The sequence below is a fragment of the Lissotriton helveticus genome, chromosome 1_1, assembly GCF_964261635.1.
Source record: "Lissotriton helveticus chromosome 1_1, aLisHel1.1, whole genome shotgun sequence".
Lineage (NCBI taxonomy): Eukaryota > Metazoa > Chordata > Amphibia > Caudata > Salamandridae > Lissotriton > Lissotriton helveticus.
This window is the reverse complement of record NC_136057.1, coordinates 644,291,548-644,306,097: the sequence shown is the minus strand read 5'-3', so window position 1 is coordinate 644,306,097 and position 14,550 is coordinate 644,291,548. Positions and strand designations below refer to the sequence as shown.

The 14,550-nt window shown below is 36.6% G+C and overlaps 1 protein-coding gene across 1 annotated transcript in view; it reads right to left on the bottom strand.

The window, feature by feature from the left end:
- The window catches only part of CD36 (CD36 molecule (CD36 blood group)), a 538,852-nt gene that overhangs the window by 210,680 nt on the left and 313,622 nt on the right, over positions 1-14,550 (bottom strand). Inside the window, exon 6 of the mRNA XM_078674174.1 lies at positions 2,970-3,019. Within this exon, the coding sequence (XP_078530300.1) occupies positions 2,970-3,019 (50 nt within the window). The remainder of the gene's footprint in view (positions 1-2,969; positions 3,020-14,550) is intronic.

The following is a 14,550-nucleotide window of genomic DNA, read 5'->3' as shown; positions in this document are numbered from 1 at the left end:
AAATTAAGTTATAGCTTGTTAACATAAGGTATGTAGGCTTTACAGTAGTAAAAAACAAAGGTAAGAGTCTTTCACTACCATCATATATAAAACTTAAAAGTACTCTAAATTTGAAATACACATCACCCTGCACTCTGGCAAAAGTGCTTCCAAAATATAGATTTAATAATGTGCAGGCTGTACATAATTCTTTTTATTGTCCATTAGAAGCATGCAGTCCACCGCTCTGCTCCATCAATTAAAGCCAATACTGGCTTGCAAGCAGCCTTTACATTTGCAGATTAAAGAATTGCACACATTTACATTTCTTTGAGGCAGCAGGCAGCCCGGTAAGAATGCAGGTTTCTATTTTAGCTATCTGCCCCTTCATTGGCTTGACAGCACAGGATACTCCCTCTCTTCCGCTTCAGCTGTGGTACTTGAACGGTCGGAATTAGGATTCTGGGAAGTTGCCTTTTAACAAAAGGTAGAGACCTATTTTCGTTAAATTGAAAGATGTAATTTAACAACCTGTGAATATTCAGGTATTTAAGTTAAGATCCCACCTGTTGATTCCTGTTGGACCTGGTCCTTTCTGCACAGTCAGCCTCAGAATGTTTTTGCCTTCACCCTCCTGTTTCTGAACCTGTTCTTGTTGGCTTTTCAGTGCTAAAGAGCTTGTGCTCTCTACTATAAACATGGAAACATTGGATTACACCACACTGCCACAGTTAGTATACTTATTAGAACCTAATTAAGTGGCATTACATATACCCAGTGTCTGTAAATTAAATGCTATTAGTGGGTCTGCAGCAATAATAGCAATAAGTGTGCCACCCCACCTAAGTAGCCTTTCAAACATGTCTCAGGCCTGCAATTGCATCCTACTATGTGTGATTTTGAGCTGCCATTTTGACCTGGAAAAATAGCCCTTTTGCCTGGTTGAAAACGTCCCTTTTAATACATAGAGATCACACCTGTAGTAGGCCCTAAATAGCCCATAGAGCAGGGTGCGGTGTATTTGGAAAGTTGGACATGCTCTTGTGAGCTTTACATGTCCTGGTAGTAAAATACTCTTAGAGTGTTTTACTACTGCAAGGCCTGTCTCTCCCATAAGATAACATTTAATTACCTTATTACATGTAATAAGTGATCATTTTCATTTGGGAGCAGCTAGGAATATTGATTTTAGTGTCTAGAATATTTAAAACCCCCTTAATGGTATAGTTGGATTTTAAGTCACAATTCTGAAAATGTCACTTTTAGAAAGGTTTCATTTTCTTGTCCTAACCATTTTGTGACTGCAGCCTGTATCCTGTATTCACTTGGCTCAGACGATAATAAGCACTTAAGAATAGGCTTACCCCCCACATTAGGAGCTTTCAGCGAATAACAATGGACTTGAAAAGTATATAAATCACCTTCGAGGAAATTACATGTAGCCCAGATAATGTGTAAACTTGGTTCAGCATGAGGAAAACTAGACCCAGGCCATTTCATACAGAGAGACCCCTGGGGGCACTGAGCCATGGTACATGGTTAGATCACAAAACATTTTTGACTGGCACTCTTTCATGTCCTTGGTGGTAAGTTAGGGTAGTGGGTGCTTCATTCAAACATCTTTTACCACCTCATGAAAGCAGGTTTCTGTGGGCAGTACTGAGTGATATAACTGTGCACATTTGTTGTGTGGCATTCTGTTGTGGTGGTAATGTGTTGTTTTTTGGTCACTGTGACCGTGATTACGGTCAGACGAGCGTCCGACTGCCATAGTTGGGGCACTTATAATTTAATATACCAACTAAGCGGCACAGTAGGCCAATAGGGTACATTTACTGTATAATATGTCCCTCCTTTTGTGATTTTTTTTGTATATAAAGTTAAGAATGTCGTTATTCTCTTTCTTGTAGTGTGTATTTATGATTTGTCATGCTATTACGGTCCTTAAAATTATCAAAAAAAATAAAAAAAATTCTCTTAGCCGATAATCTAAGGACGATTATCACTGCTCTCATTATGTCCCGTCTGGACTATTGCAACAGTCTCTAACTTAATGTTCAGAAACAACATATGAACAAGTTGCAATTGGTCCAGAATGCGGCAGCAAGAATGCTGACAGGAACCCCTAGGTTTGTTTCGATCAAAGGAGAACTCAAGAAACTGTACTGGCTTCCTGTCCCACTTAGATCACGCTTTAAGGCACTATGTGTGTTTTTAAGGCTGCTAATGGGATTGGTCCGGAGTTTCTTCAAGCTAGGCTCTCATGGTACGTTCCAAGTAGAACTCTGCGTTCCTCCGGATCTAAACTAGTCCAAACTCCCACCTTTAAGAAAATGAATTTGGGGAGGCAGAAGTTTTCTTTACTGTGCCTCCAAAGCTTGGAATGAACTCCCCTTCTATCTTAGAAACGCCTCCAACCGTACCTCCTTTCGTAAGGCTCTGAAAACATGGTTTTTCTCTCTTTAATCTGCCATGGCTACCAGGTAATTAGTACTTAGCGCCAGGACACCCCAGGGTAACAGGGCGCTTTATAAGTACAATTAACATAACATAATATTACTTTATTGGTGTTTCGACTTGACTAATGTATTGTCTTTGGTGTAAACATAACGGTGTATGTTTTTGTTCCATGTAAATGTCTATTTCATAAGATAAATGATGACACAGACAATTTACCTGTTGTTTTGGCCTGGTGGGGGCCGGTTTTGTTACTGGAAGCCGGTTTTGAAGCAGTGCCTCAATATCGGCCCCCTGTAGCAAAAGCAGGAGTAGTGCAGCGGGAGTGGTGCTTCTCACTAGCAGACCCCCTCCGCTACCGGGACCAGTCGAACAGATTACCAGGGCTGTTTGTTGTTCGCAGCCCAGTCATGTTTGAGGGGCTACAGTTTAAAACCCTACTTGAAAGTAATTCAAGGTCACATATACATTCCTTTACAGCAAAGAACACAACAGTAACTGTGCAAACATGCAATATTTATGTTTAGACATACCTGTGCCATTAATCATGTCACAGTTCGGGTTGTTCCAGTAGGGAAGATGACTAAAAAAAATACATATTGTGTCAGAAAATATTAATTGCTCTTTAATCATTTTATATTTTCGGTAAATTGCATTATATGCGTGAACAGATTTCCAACTAACTGCACAAGAGCAACTAATTGATGTGTAAGTACACATTGTCCTGTTTTTCAGTTTTTACTGTTAACATCGTGTCCAAGTTGACAGCTTTTAATATGAAGGGGAAGCTAAACTGGATTATCACAGGCCCTCTCTAAAACACACATACACACATATATATTTCTCATGCAAAGTCCATTGGTGTAACAGAGGACCTGCACTCTGAAGCTCTAAAGGTACAATTCAATTATTTATTAGGAAAGAACACCCTACATGTTATAGACGACTACCCTTGAATACAGGTAGTGGCTGACTCGAGAAATACACCCTACATACAATCTCTGGGGCATATTTACGAGAGGCCTACATTGTGTTTGCACCACGCAATATGGTACATGCGTGTCGCAAACCTCTACGATAGATTTATGAACCCAGGCAAAGCCACTTTTTGCGTGGCTCCTGGTGGCTTCATAAAACTGGAGTAACACAATGCAGAGCAAATCAGCGCGTTGCACTACTCTACCCTAGGTAGGCATTGCATGGGCATTGCAGGGGTGTTCCCACGCAACTCTACTGGATTTTGACACATTCCCAGATTTACAATAACTTGCAAACTTGGGAATGTGCCAAAATCTGACACCTTCCCAGGGGAGACGTAACAAGGAGAATTATCTTGATTTGACTCCCTGGATTGCTTTTGTGCAGAAAGGTTTCCATTCCTGCACAAAAACAAGCCTGTCTGCAAAGCAGGTACCCTTGCACCATGATGTAAGGGTACCTGTGTTGGTGCTAGGCGTCCAAAACAGTGCCAGCGCAGGGACAAGGACCGGAATGCGTCATAGTCTTAAATGATGTCATTGAACATGTCATGAGTGATATAATATGTGAGGTCAGAAGCAGTGAATAGCAAGGGATTAAGTTATAGTTAGCTCAGTAAACTTGTTTTAGTTTAAAATTGTATTTGAACAGCCATTTTCACTTATTACACTATCACTGTAACGGTTGGATTATTTAGTGAATTTCTAGTATTTTTTCAATGTAAATGCCTACCAAACAAAAAAATCTCTTTAACCTTTGGTTTTTTTGAGTGAATTTCAAGAGGTTATTTTATAACAAATTATGATCTTACTACCATACCTAACTATTATGTCACTGGTCAGTAGTGGAGAGGACTTACACCCAAAGCCACAGGGGCAGCCAACCCCCATGCACGGCAAGCCAATGAGAGCACTCATCACAATATAACAGGAGGTCATTTTTAATAAGGCAGGACTACTGGCTTTCTCAAGGGGTCACCATATCAACATATAAAAAGGCAGGCCTATTGGCATTTTAAGATGCGGTCACATCAATATACAAGGAAATCCTATTGGCTTTATCGAGAGGTCACCACAACATTATATGAAGGCTAGCGTATTGGCTATATCAAGGGGTGACCACATCAAAATATAAGACAAGCCTATTGGCTTTGTTAAAGTTGGCACCTGAAAAGTTTCGAGAAAAAGTGGGGTCCTAGAATATGTTTTCTCCATTCACTTTTTACTAGGGAAATTTAGACACAGCTACAGCCAAACCTGCTTAACAGAATTACACCAAAGTTGGCAGAAAGGTAGATCTTGGTCCAGAAGGGGTGCTTTTTGTGATTTGGTGTGAATACATTCAGTAGCTTTTGAGAAATTAACATTTAAAATGTATGTATTTATTATGCTGCAGTGGAGCTGAAAATTCTCTAGATAACACCTGATTAGGTGCCACCACATCATGTAATATGTAAGATCAGCAGCCATCTTAGGACTAGGGAACTCAGTACTCTTTCCTAGAAAAAGAAAAAAAAAACATGGGGGACAGGGTAGAGAAACTCTGCCTGGTGGGGGAGACACAGACAGCTCCCCAGGCCTAAAACGGCAATTTTATTTGCCAAGCACAGCTGCATGTCCTCCAATCCTCTAGGTCCACGGGGCCTCTAAATACCCCATATATTGCAGCGAACCATAAAATAGGCAAATATTTCCTAATTCCCAGTGAAATATGGACTTCATCACCATAAAGAAAGTCCCCAAACCACTCTGTAGAGCTTTACTAATAAAATTATGTGTCATGGAGAATCAATTATGTGTCACAGTTTTTTCAAAATATGTGTAAAAAAATGCAAACTATGCAGCACATTTTCTGGCAATAATATGTTTGTCCAACTTTGCTAACAACTACATTTTTTGCAAATTGTGCACATTATGCGGCATATATAGTAAACCCAGTTTTATATGGTAAATGCTGCAGGCACAGAATCACATAAATCCTTTGCCCCCCCCTCCCACCACAGTCTATTGTTTGATTAACAATTTATTCATGAACTGCAAACCTACATATTTCTTCACAAAAAATTCTGAAAACATATTCATTCTCCTCAGCATGGTGTTAACATGCAATTTCCCATATGAGTTTTGGCAAGCGGTACAGAAAAAGCGGCTGAAAAGAATTATACCAAATTTGTCAGAAAGTTAGTTCTTTACTCAAAAGAGTGCTTTTTGTTATTTGCCGTAAATCTGTTCTCCCTTTTCTATGAAATTAGGGTTTATATTATAGTGATATCTGGATGCAGTACTCCGGTTGTACTGCAAAGTTAAAAAATGGCATTCAGACTGGCCAAAAGGATTTTTTTTCCCCATTGATACTGTGGGACCAAGCAATCTGATCTGCTGGCTGTAACATGAATATGAATATTGCTGCTGCCATTAACAGGACACGGACAGGTGATTTGTTGTCAATAAAAAACCCAAAAGGTTAACGTTAGGTTATGTTAAAAAAGAAAAAGCTGAAAGTTACTGAATAGACAAAAGATTAAAGTAACATTATAGCTAAATGTTGAATGAGACATGAGCTAATGCTAAAAAACTCACAAACCACTGAAATACACAAGTTACAGTTTAGTAAAACAAATATAACTTCTGTCCCTATCATGCACTGACCTTCACCCAGACTCTGCACCAGCCCTGTGTAAACATTCAACCCACAGTCTCATTCTTTTTTTTGTTTTAAGTACAGCATGTTATAAGTGATGTGATATGTGAGAGTGTAAGCAGTGCATAATAAGGGTGGAAGTTCTAGTGCCAATCTTTTAAACTGAAGCTAGGAAAAAGTGTGATTCCCCATGTTAATTCCCATAGACCACTTTTCCCTCCAATACAGAAAAACAGCTGAATGGCATTACTCCAAATCTGGAAAAAACTTTTCTCAGAAAGCATGTTTTATGTGATTTGGTGTAAATCTGTTCAGCTATTTCCAGACTAACATTTTAAAAGGTTCTTGGGATAAGCATCATCATAGCAGAGAAAGCTATTTATATATATATACCATTGCTGCCCAGATTTGCTCTGATTTATGAATTTAAAAGGAATTGGTCAGTCTTGATTGGCTGGACACAACATGGAAAATATGTTGTGGCCAGCCGTCACACGGCTCAGTTATATGGTCCCTGGGTCCTGAAAATGAATTAAAAAACATATAAGGTGGGAAGAGTGAGTACACTCTGAACCCCAGTGAGATGTCCTAAAGAGACAACTGACCCTTGATTGGCTGGCCAACACATGGACAACATGTTGTGGCAGTCATTATACGACTTTCAAACTTGGTCCCGTTCAAAATACATTGTAATGAAAGCCTGTTTTCAAGGCTCACAAAAAACACACACATGAAAGGTGATAACAGATTTAGTCACAATGTAAAACATTACATTGTCTAGATATGCTCTGATTGGCCCCATCAAAGTGGATGGGCAGATCCTGATTGGTTGGCCACAGCATGTATGCTGTGGCAGCCATTACAGAACTGGGGGACTTGGTCAATGACTTCTGAAAAAAATGAAAGACCACATAAGAGGCCATGGTGGACACACCCCAATCCCCAGGGCTAAATGGGTGTTCCAAAGCAACATCCACTTATCTTGGTGACTGCCATATATGGAAGTTGAAAGTGCTGCGACAGTGCTTCTGGTCAATTGGAGAACTATGCCCTTTAGTGAAAGGTTTTCTGTGATATTATTGCAGCGTAAAAGCTGATCATTCACAAAAAACGATTTTGACAATTAATTTCTAAATGTGCACTTTTAGAAATAGAAAAATAACATTGAAACTGAGAAACGCTAAAGCACCAGCAGTGTAAAGGTGTGCATTAATTTATAGAAAAGAATAATTTTAAGAATAACAAATTCATCATGTTTTTTAAATGATTACCTTATTGCTTTAACAAAGTCATTGTGAAAGATTATTGTTGGGAAAACCTTCTTTGATGTCAAATAACAAATTATTAATATGTATCTGTATATCTATGTAACACATGAGTCTTACACATGATTTTGCAAATATTAATGATGAAATTTAGCATCTTGATTGCCTTCATTGTAAGGCACTATAGCAAATGAAGAAACTACTGCAAATCAAAATTGTTACATTATATATGATTGAAACTTTCAGCATCAATGCTTCCTATTATTAGAGTCTTAGATCTACTAAAACCATTTTATTATAATGATTTTTAAGAATAGGTTGCAGATATGTACTTTGTGGTAGTAGTCCATATTTAGAGTTGGACATTTCAATGCAGTAATCACTGACAATATTTCAATTATTTCTCTATATGATATGCTTGGTTAATTCCATTATTCTTGAACTTAATTATGAGTTTGTTCTACAAAATATGAAATGCTGACTTTAAACTGCATTATATTGCCTATTTCCTTAGGCTGCGTTATTTCACAGCCTGGTGCTGGACTATTGTTACTTCTCAAATGTTGCTTTATCTGTCCTTTTTATGCATTATGCGTAAATCAATAGACACTTTTTGGGTACTTCGTTGTAAGTGAATTGATGGAAACTTGATCCTTCAACCTAATACATAAAGTGCAACAAAGTAAATAAGGACTTTGTCAACTAAACTCTGAGGACGGAGAGGACAGTCGTTTCTCATGAGCAATATTGGAAAATATATTGGAGTATTAATTTTGTACCTGATGAGCAAAAGAATGGTCACTTGATGATCAGACCATCGTATGGTGACAACTGATGTCACAATCAAAATATTTGGGTTATAAAGGAAGAGGGATGGAATCTCTCTTCCGATTTCCTATAGCATCAGGCACTCCATGCCCCTTGCCTTTTCCCCCTTTGCTGAAGGACTTGCCTGCTGGACGATTTGGAGCTGTCTGGTAAGCACTTAGACTTGAACTTTACTGATTCTAGGTCCATTCCCCTCGACCATGCCCATGGACTTTCCCTTAGGGGACTGTAATCTGATCCCTTTTCCCATGCTAAGAGAACTCTTTTGAATTGTCCTCACATCTTTGCTGGTGTTAGGAAACTCTAATCTGAACCAATATCTTCATAGATTCTTCTATCCAGCAGTAAATTTACTTTGACTAAATGTGTGGTTTTATACTGCGTGCTGTAAGACTCATGACTGAACTTCTTAATACATTACTTATATGCATTGATTTTGGATCTTTAATACAATAACAAAAATGTCTAACATTAGTTTTTTATTATCTGTGCCTTAATGTCAAGTCATACAATCTTTATTCGACAACATATAAGAATAATAAAAGCACTAGAAATACATTGTAAAAATTGAATCATAAGAAAATAAGAAAATAGATAATACACTCAGAAACATTGATAGCAAAACTAATATAATATATTTACAATTACAATATCAAGTTAATTAAATTAAAATACTCTTCTTCCTTTAGTTCGCACAAAATCTAAAATATTACAGTATTTGTGTAAGTGAGAGATATTGTCTAAAAATGTTATATTCTGGGTGATCTCAGAGTACAAAACTCTTCTACTATCCTTTATCCCAACCTTTTTCTTATTACAATCAGTCCTTTAATAAAATTTAAAAGAGAAAAACAAATGTCAACAGAATCCAAAGAGAGAAGAAACTTTAGCTGTCACTGCTTTATACAGGGGGCAAAACAGGACTAAGTGCAGAGGACTTTGTTTTGTTGTGTTGCTACATGGGCAAAACAAAAGATTTTTGCCCTCCCCCATTTCTGATGAAAGGCTACCAAAAAGGGCACCAGAGAGAGATGAAACCTGGGCAAATCAAATCTGTGATAACATTGAAGTTGGGTAGTCAACTCACTTACAGTCAGATGACTCAAGGAGCTCTGCTAGTACAATGCCTGCAAATGTGGTAAACTAGCACCTGTGCCATATGCTGTTTTAATAATCAATTTTGCTTGTTGGGACAGTTTTAAATGATTGTAGAAGAAATCTGTTAAATCCAATTCCTGAAATGTATGTTTCAAATAGCTAAGCCAAGGAATAGATTCAGCATTAGATAACTGAAAACAGACTGATATAATAGATGGTGTAAGTTCTAATCTAAGATCTTCACCCATAACAACAAAGGCGCAAGGCTAAGTCTGCCCTCAATGTGTCCTAAAACTAGTTTCTAATATTCTTTCCATAGAAAGTGGGTTTACAATTATTTGTTTCCTAATGCATGATAACGAGAGTCATAGATCATTTTCAGAATATCATGTTCTTTTACCCTTGTTCTGTGTAACCACAGCAGAGCTTCTGGTATGCATGATTCTTGTTAGATTGAACATCTTTAGGAGGTCTGGTCTTCCAGTGGCAATACTCTATGTCCATAGCATAATTCTGAGATTAGTGTATTTAAATGTGATCACTACTTTGTGAGTTGGCTACTAATTATTAGTCCTCATTAGATGGCCAACAGTTCAACACCCTGATTTCTCACCCCTCACTGCGACAAAGCGAGGTCCATCGGAGGACCAATGCCTCTGTGGGTGAAATATAGAATCTGAGTAAGGTGACAAAGTTGTAAAGTAATTGCTCGGCCCAGAAACGAAAGAGTTAAGCTGATACAGGCTCGGAAATAGAGTCTGCTGCAACAAATCTTGGTAGCAGAATAATGGTTTTGTCCAGTGACGTGATTTAGGGTGCCCAAAAAAGATTTCCCCTGTCCAGTAAAAAAGCCCAAAATCTCATGGTTCAGTAGAAGGATTGATGAAGTACTGACGGAGGGTTCCATGTTTAAATATCGATAACAAAAATATAGTTTACAAAAATATAGATGTAAAAATATCGATTACAAAAATATCGACTCCCTATACTTAAACAGGTAAGTACAATAATATCGACTCAAAAATATAGATGTAAAAAATATAGATGTAAAAAATATCGACTTTAAAAAATAATATAACTTAAATAAAAAAATTAAATAATATTAATATTAACAAAATAAATTAAATTACATTTATATTTTAACTATTTATAACAAATAAACTTAATTTAATCAATATAAACATAATAAATGTGTACATAAACATATATTTTCTTAAATAAATGTTATTATTATCTTTATTTAATTTATAAACTTTAATAATTATATAAAAATAAAATAAACACATATATAAAACATTTTGAATAAAATAAAATATTCTATACTTAATTAACACATTAAAGTATTAAAAAATTATAATACATACATTTAATAACAAAATAAAAACCTTAGTAGTTAAAACATTTGATAGCAAAGGAGTAAAAATTACTATTCCCACTCCAGAGGGTGCAACAGTAGGGAAAGCGTTGGATAGCGTAGGGGTAAAAATTACTATTCGCACTCCAAAGGGTGCAACAGTAGGGAAAGCGTTGGATAGCGTAGGGGTAAAAATTACTATTCGCACTCCAGAGAGTGCAACAGTAGGGAAAGCGTTGGATAGCGTAGGGGTAAAAATTACTATTCCCACTCCAGAGAGTGCAACTGTAGGGAAAGCATTGGATAGCGTAGGGGTAAAAATTACTATTCCCACTCCAAAGGGTGCAACAGTAGGGAAAGCGTTGGATAGCGTAGGGGTAAAAATTACTATTCCCACTCCAAAGGGTGCAACAGTAGGGAAAGCGTTGGATAGCGTAGGGGTCAAAATTACTATTCCCACTCCAAAGGGTGCAACAGTAGGGAAAGCGTTGGATAGCGTAGGGGTAAAAATTACTATTCGCACTCCAGTGATTGTAACAGTAGGGAAAGCGTTGGATAGCGTAGGGGTAAAAATTACTATTCCCACTCCAGAGGGTGCAACAGTAGGGAAAGCGTTGGATAGCGTAGGGGTAAAAATTACTATTCCCACTCCAAAGGGTGCAACCGTAGGGAAAGCGTTGGATAGCGTAGGGGTAAAAATTACTATTCCCACTCCAAAGGGTGCAACAGTAGGGAAAGCGTTGGATAGCGTAGGGGTAAAAATTACTATTCCCACGCCAAAGGGTGCAACAGTAGGGAAAGCGTTGGATAGCGTAGGGGTAAAAATTACTATTCCCACTCCAGAGAGTGCAACAGTAAGGAAAGCGTTGGATAGCGTAGGGGTGAAAATGACTATTCCCACTCCAGTGAGTGCAATAGTAGGGAAAGCGCTGGAACCCAAAACAATAAAAAAAAAAACTATCACATTTTTTATTACATTTAATTTCCAATATAAACATAATTAATATATACATTAAAATATATTATTAACAAAGATAATAAAAAAAATTAATTACACATTATTTAACACTATAATATCCACCACACACACCTAAAATTATTTACACAATTACTTTTAATATTTACTAATTAATTAATAAAAATTAATGTATTTTTTTAATTAATTAATTAATTAATTAATTGTCAGCTTTCACACCATATACACTTATAAACACCACAACACAAACCTAACATTAATTATACATTTACAAATAATAATTACTAATTAATTAATGGTAATTAATTTAAAAAGTATTTAATAATTAATCAATAAAAAATGAATTACTTCACACCATTTTCACATATAAACTCCACAACACACACCTAAAATTAATTAAACAATTAACATAATTAATTAATAATTGACTAATTGAAATTAATTAACAACTAATTATTAAACAATTATTAATAAAATAACACATTAATTAATCAATTAATTTTATATAATTAAATTACTTCCCACCCTATTCCCCTATAAACCCACAACCCGCTACGGAATTATTAACACAAAATTCAACATAAAATACATTAATAACTAATACAATTCCAAAACATATAATAAAATGACAAACAATTCTCATTAAAAACACTAAAATACATAACATTATTAAAAAAAATCGATATTTTTGTAAACTATATTTTTGTAAACGATATTTATTACAACTATATTATTGTTATCGATATTACTTACCTGTCAGTCGATATTCTGGTCAAACTATATTTTTGTTGTCGATATTTCTTCAACTCGATATTTCTGCGGGGATATTAATGTAACACAATATTTCTCTGTCGATATTCCTACTTTGCACCCTGACGGAGTAGAGACAACTTGCAGCAAAAAAGTATGAGAATTAATAGGGATGCACATTGCAATTGCTTAGGCTTAGACTGTTGTGATTTATAACGACTGTGTGATGTTATGCGAAGTTGAAAAAGTTGTGTGAGTGTGGCACCTAATGCAAAGAAGTTGAAGTTGTCATTGGCTCTGTTGTGGCCTAAGATCCCAGAATACACACCTACATGGTGATCTCAGTGTAGAAGACACTGAGTAAGGTTGTCTGCTGTGTGTGGTGTTTGTCCTGGGACGTCGTCGGCAACATCTTATGGATAGGGACTTTCTTTTGTTTGGTAGTGGTACGCGGTTAGTATAGATGATCTCAGGTGCCCATGGAACAACTGTATCAATTAGAGTGCGACACAGCTGGTTGAGGTCTCATTTGAAGTGAATGACAAAAATAGGTGTATAAATAATATTATTTTGTATTACCTTTTGAGTGAGCGACATCTTTTTTCTTTAGTGGAGCAGACATATGAAACTGCTGAAATTGCTAGCATATTATATTGTGTATTTGCTCAGAAAACGCTCCAAAGAAAATTGTATGGAGGATGAGCTGTTGCAAGAAGGGAGAACTACATCACAGTGTGTAGCACTGTGATTGGTCTGTTGGTGTAAAGCTGTGTTGAGTTTGGGTGACTACATCAGAAAAGGTCACACTGTTATTGGTTGTGATTGCCGAAATAGGGAATTGTGGGAGAATTTAATTTCCTGATTTTGTGGAAAACATTTGTGAAATACAAAATTGAATAAAAATTAAATATTTGAAAGCTTCACAGAAATGAATACAAAGATATGTGGTAATATGTACAGACTGAAGGTACACCAGGATACACCATTTTGAAGGATGAAGGATTAATTACATCCATGTACTTGGTTTGAACAATGGCACAAAATTACAGAGAAAGACGAGGTTCTACAGTTTCCTTGTTATGGGACATTTAATTTGAGAATCATTGAGAATTTAAGGAGGAAATTATACATTATGAAACCACCTCCTAGACCTGCTCAATTTGAGACATAAAACACTTAGAAGCACATAGCTCATCACAAAGAGAAAGAAAAATATCAGGGAATGTATAGGAGAACCATAGATATGTATGCAGAAGTTAGATGGGGTGCACAACAGAAAGTAAAGTATGGAGAGCAGATGTTATTCAGGGAACACGAATGTATCCTTTAATAGCAGTCAAAGAATATGCTAGGGAAAAACGAGAAGCAGAAACATATTGAGACAGAAAAGAGTGATGGTTTAGCAGAAGGAGAAAGTAGATGATGATTTCTTGAATGACTTGTTGATGAATCGTCCACCTCATACAATGAATCATAGAGTGAGGGGGTCGACAAATGGGAATTCAGCTGATTTTCAAATGCCCTTGTTGTGCCTGAAATACCAAAAGAGACCACACTTGTTTCTCCTGTAATATTAACGGCTCCATTGAACCCATTTGATTTGAATGCTCCAGATGCTTTAACTGTTCCTGTTACTATTGGTTCTTTTTCACCTCTTTATAAATCTGGATCACAGGTAAACACTGCATACTTTGGGTATGTCTGCTGGAGTAAATATTGCACATGGTAATCCACTAGATTTGATGATAAGATCTTTGCTTTAGACGCCTATGGTTCCAACTCAATGCAATACTACAGGTACTGAGAGTACAGGTTCCATTTTAGGTCAGACACAATTTGACCCTATAAGCAGAATGGTTGAGAGGTTGCCACATTTTTATCTCCACAGAACAAGCGAATCTCTTGAAATAAGTTACGATGGTCATGAAAGCTTTTTAGCATTGCTTAACATGCTGAATCATAATTTCGTCCCGTTAAGAAATGCAAAACAGCCTTTTCATATGTACAAAGGCCAAAAAACAGTAGCAATTTAGGAAACACAAATAGGGATTTCCGATTTGCAAATCCCAAAGGCAAATCTACAAAGCATTTCCTAAATAAATGGAATTACCATTGACTCAAAGTCGATGGTAATCATGTGCAAAATTAAAAAGTCATTTCAAAATGCATTTCTAATGTGATATGAAGCGCACATATGCACTTACAGGTGCACTATTAATTTCAGG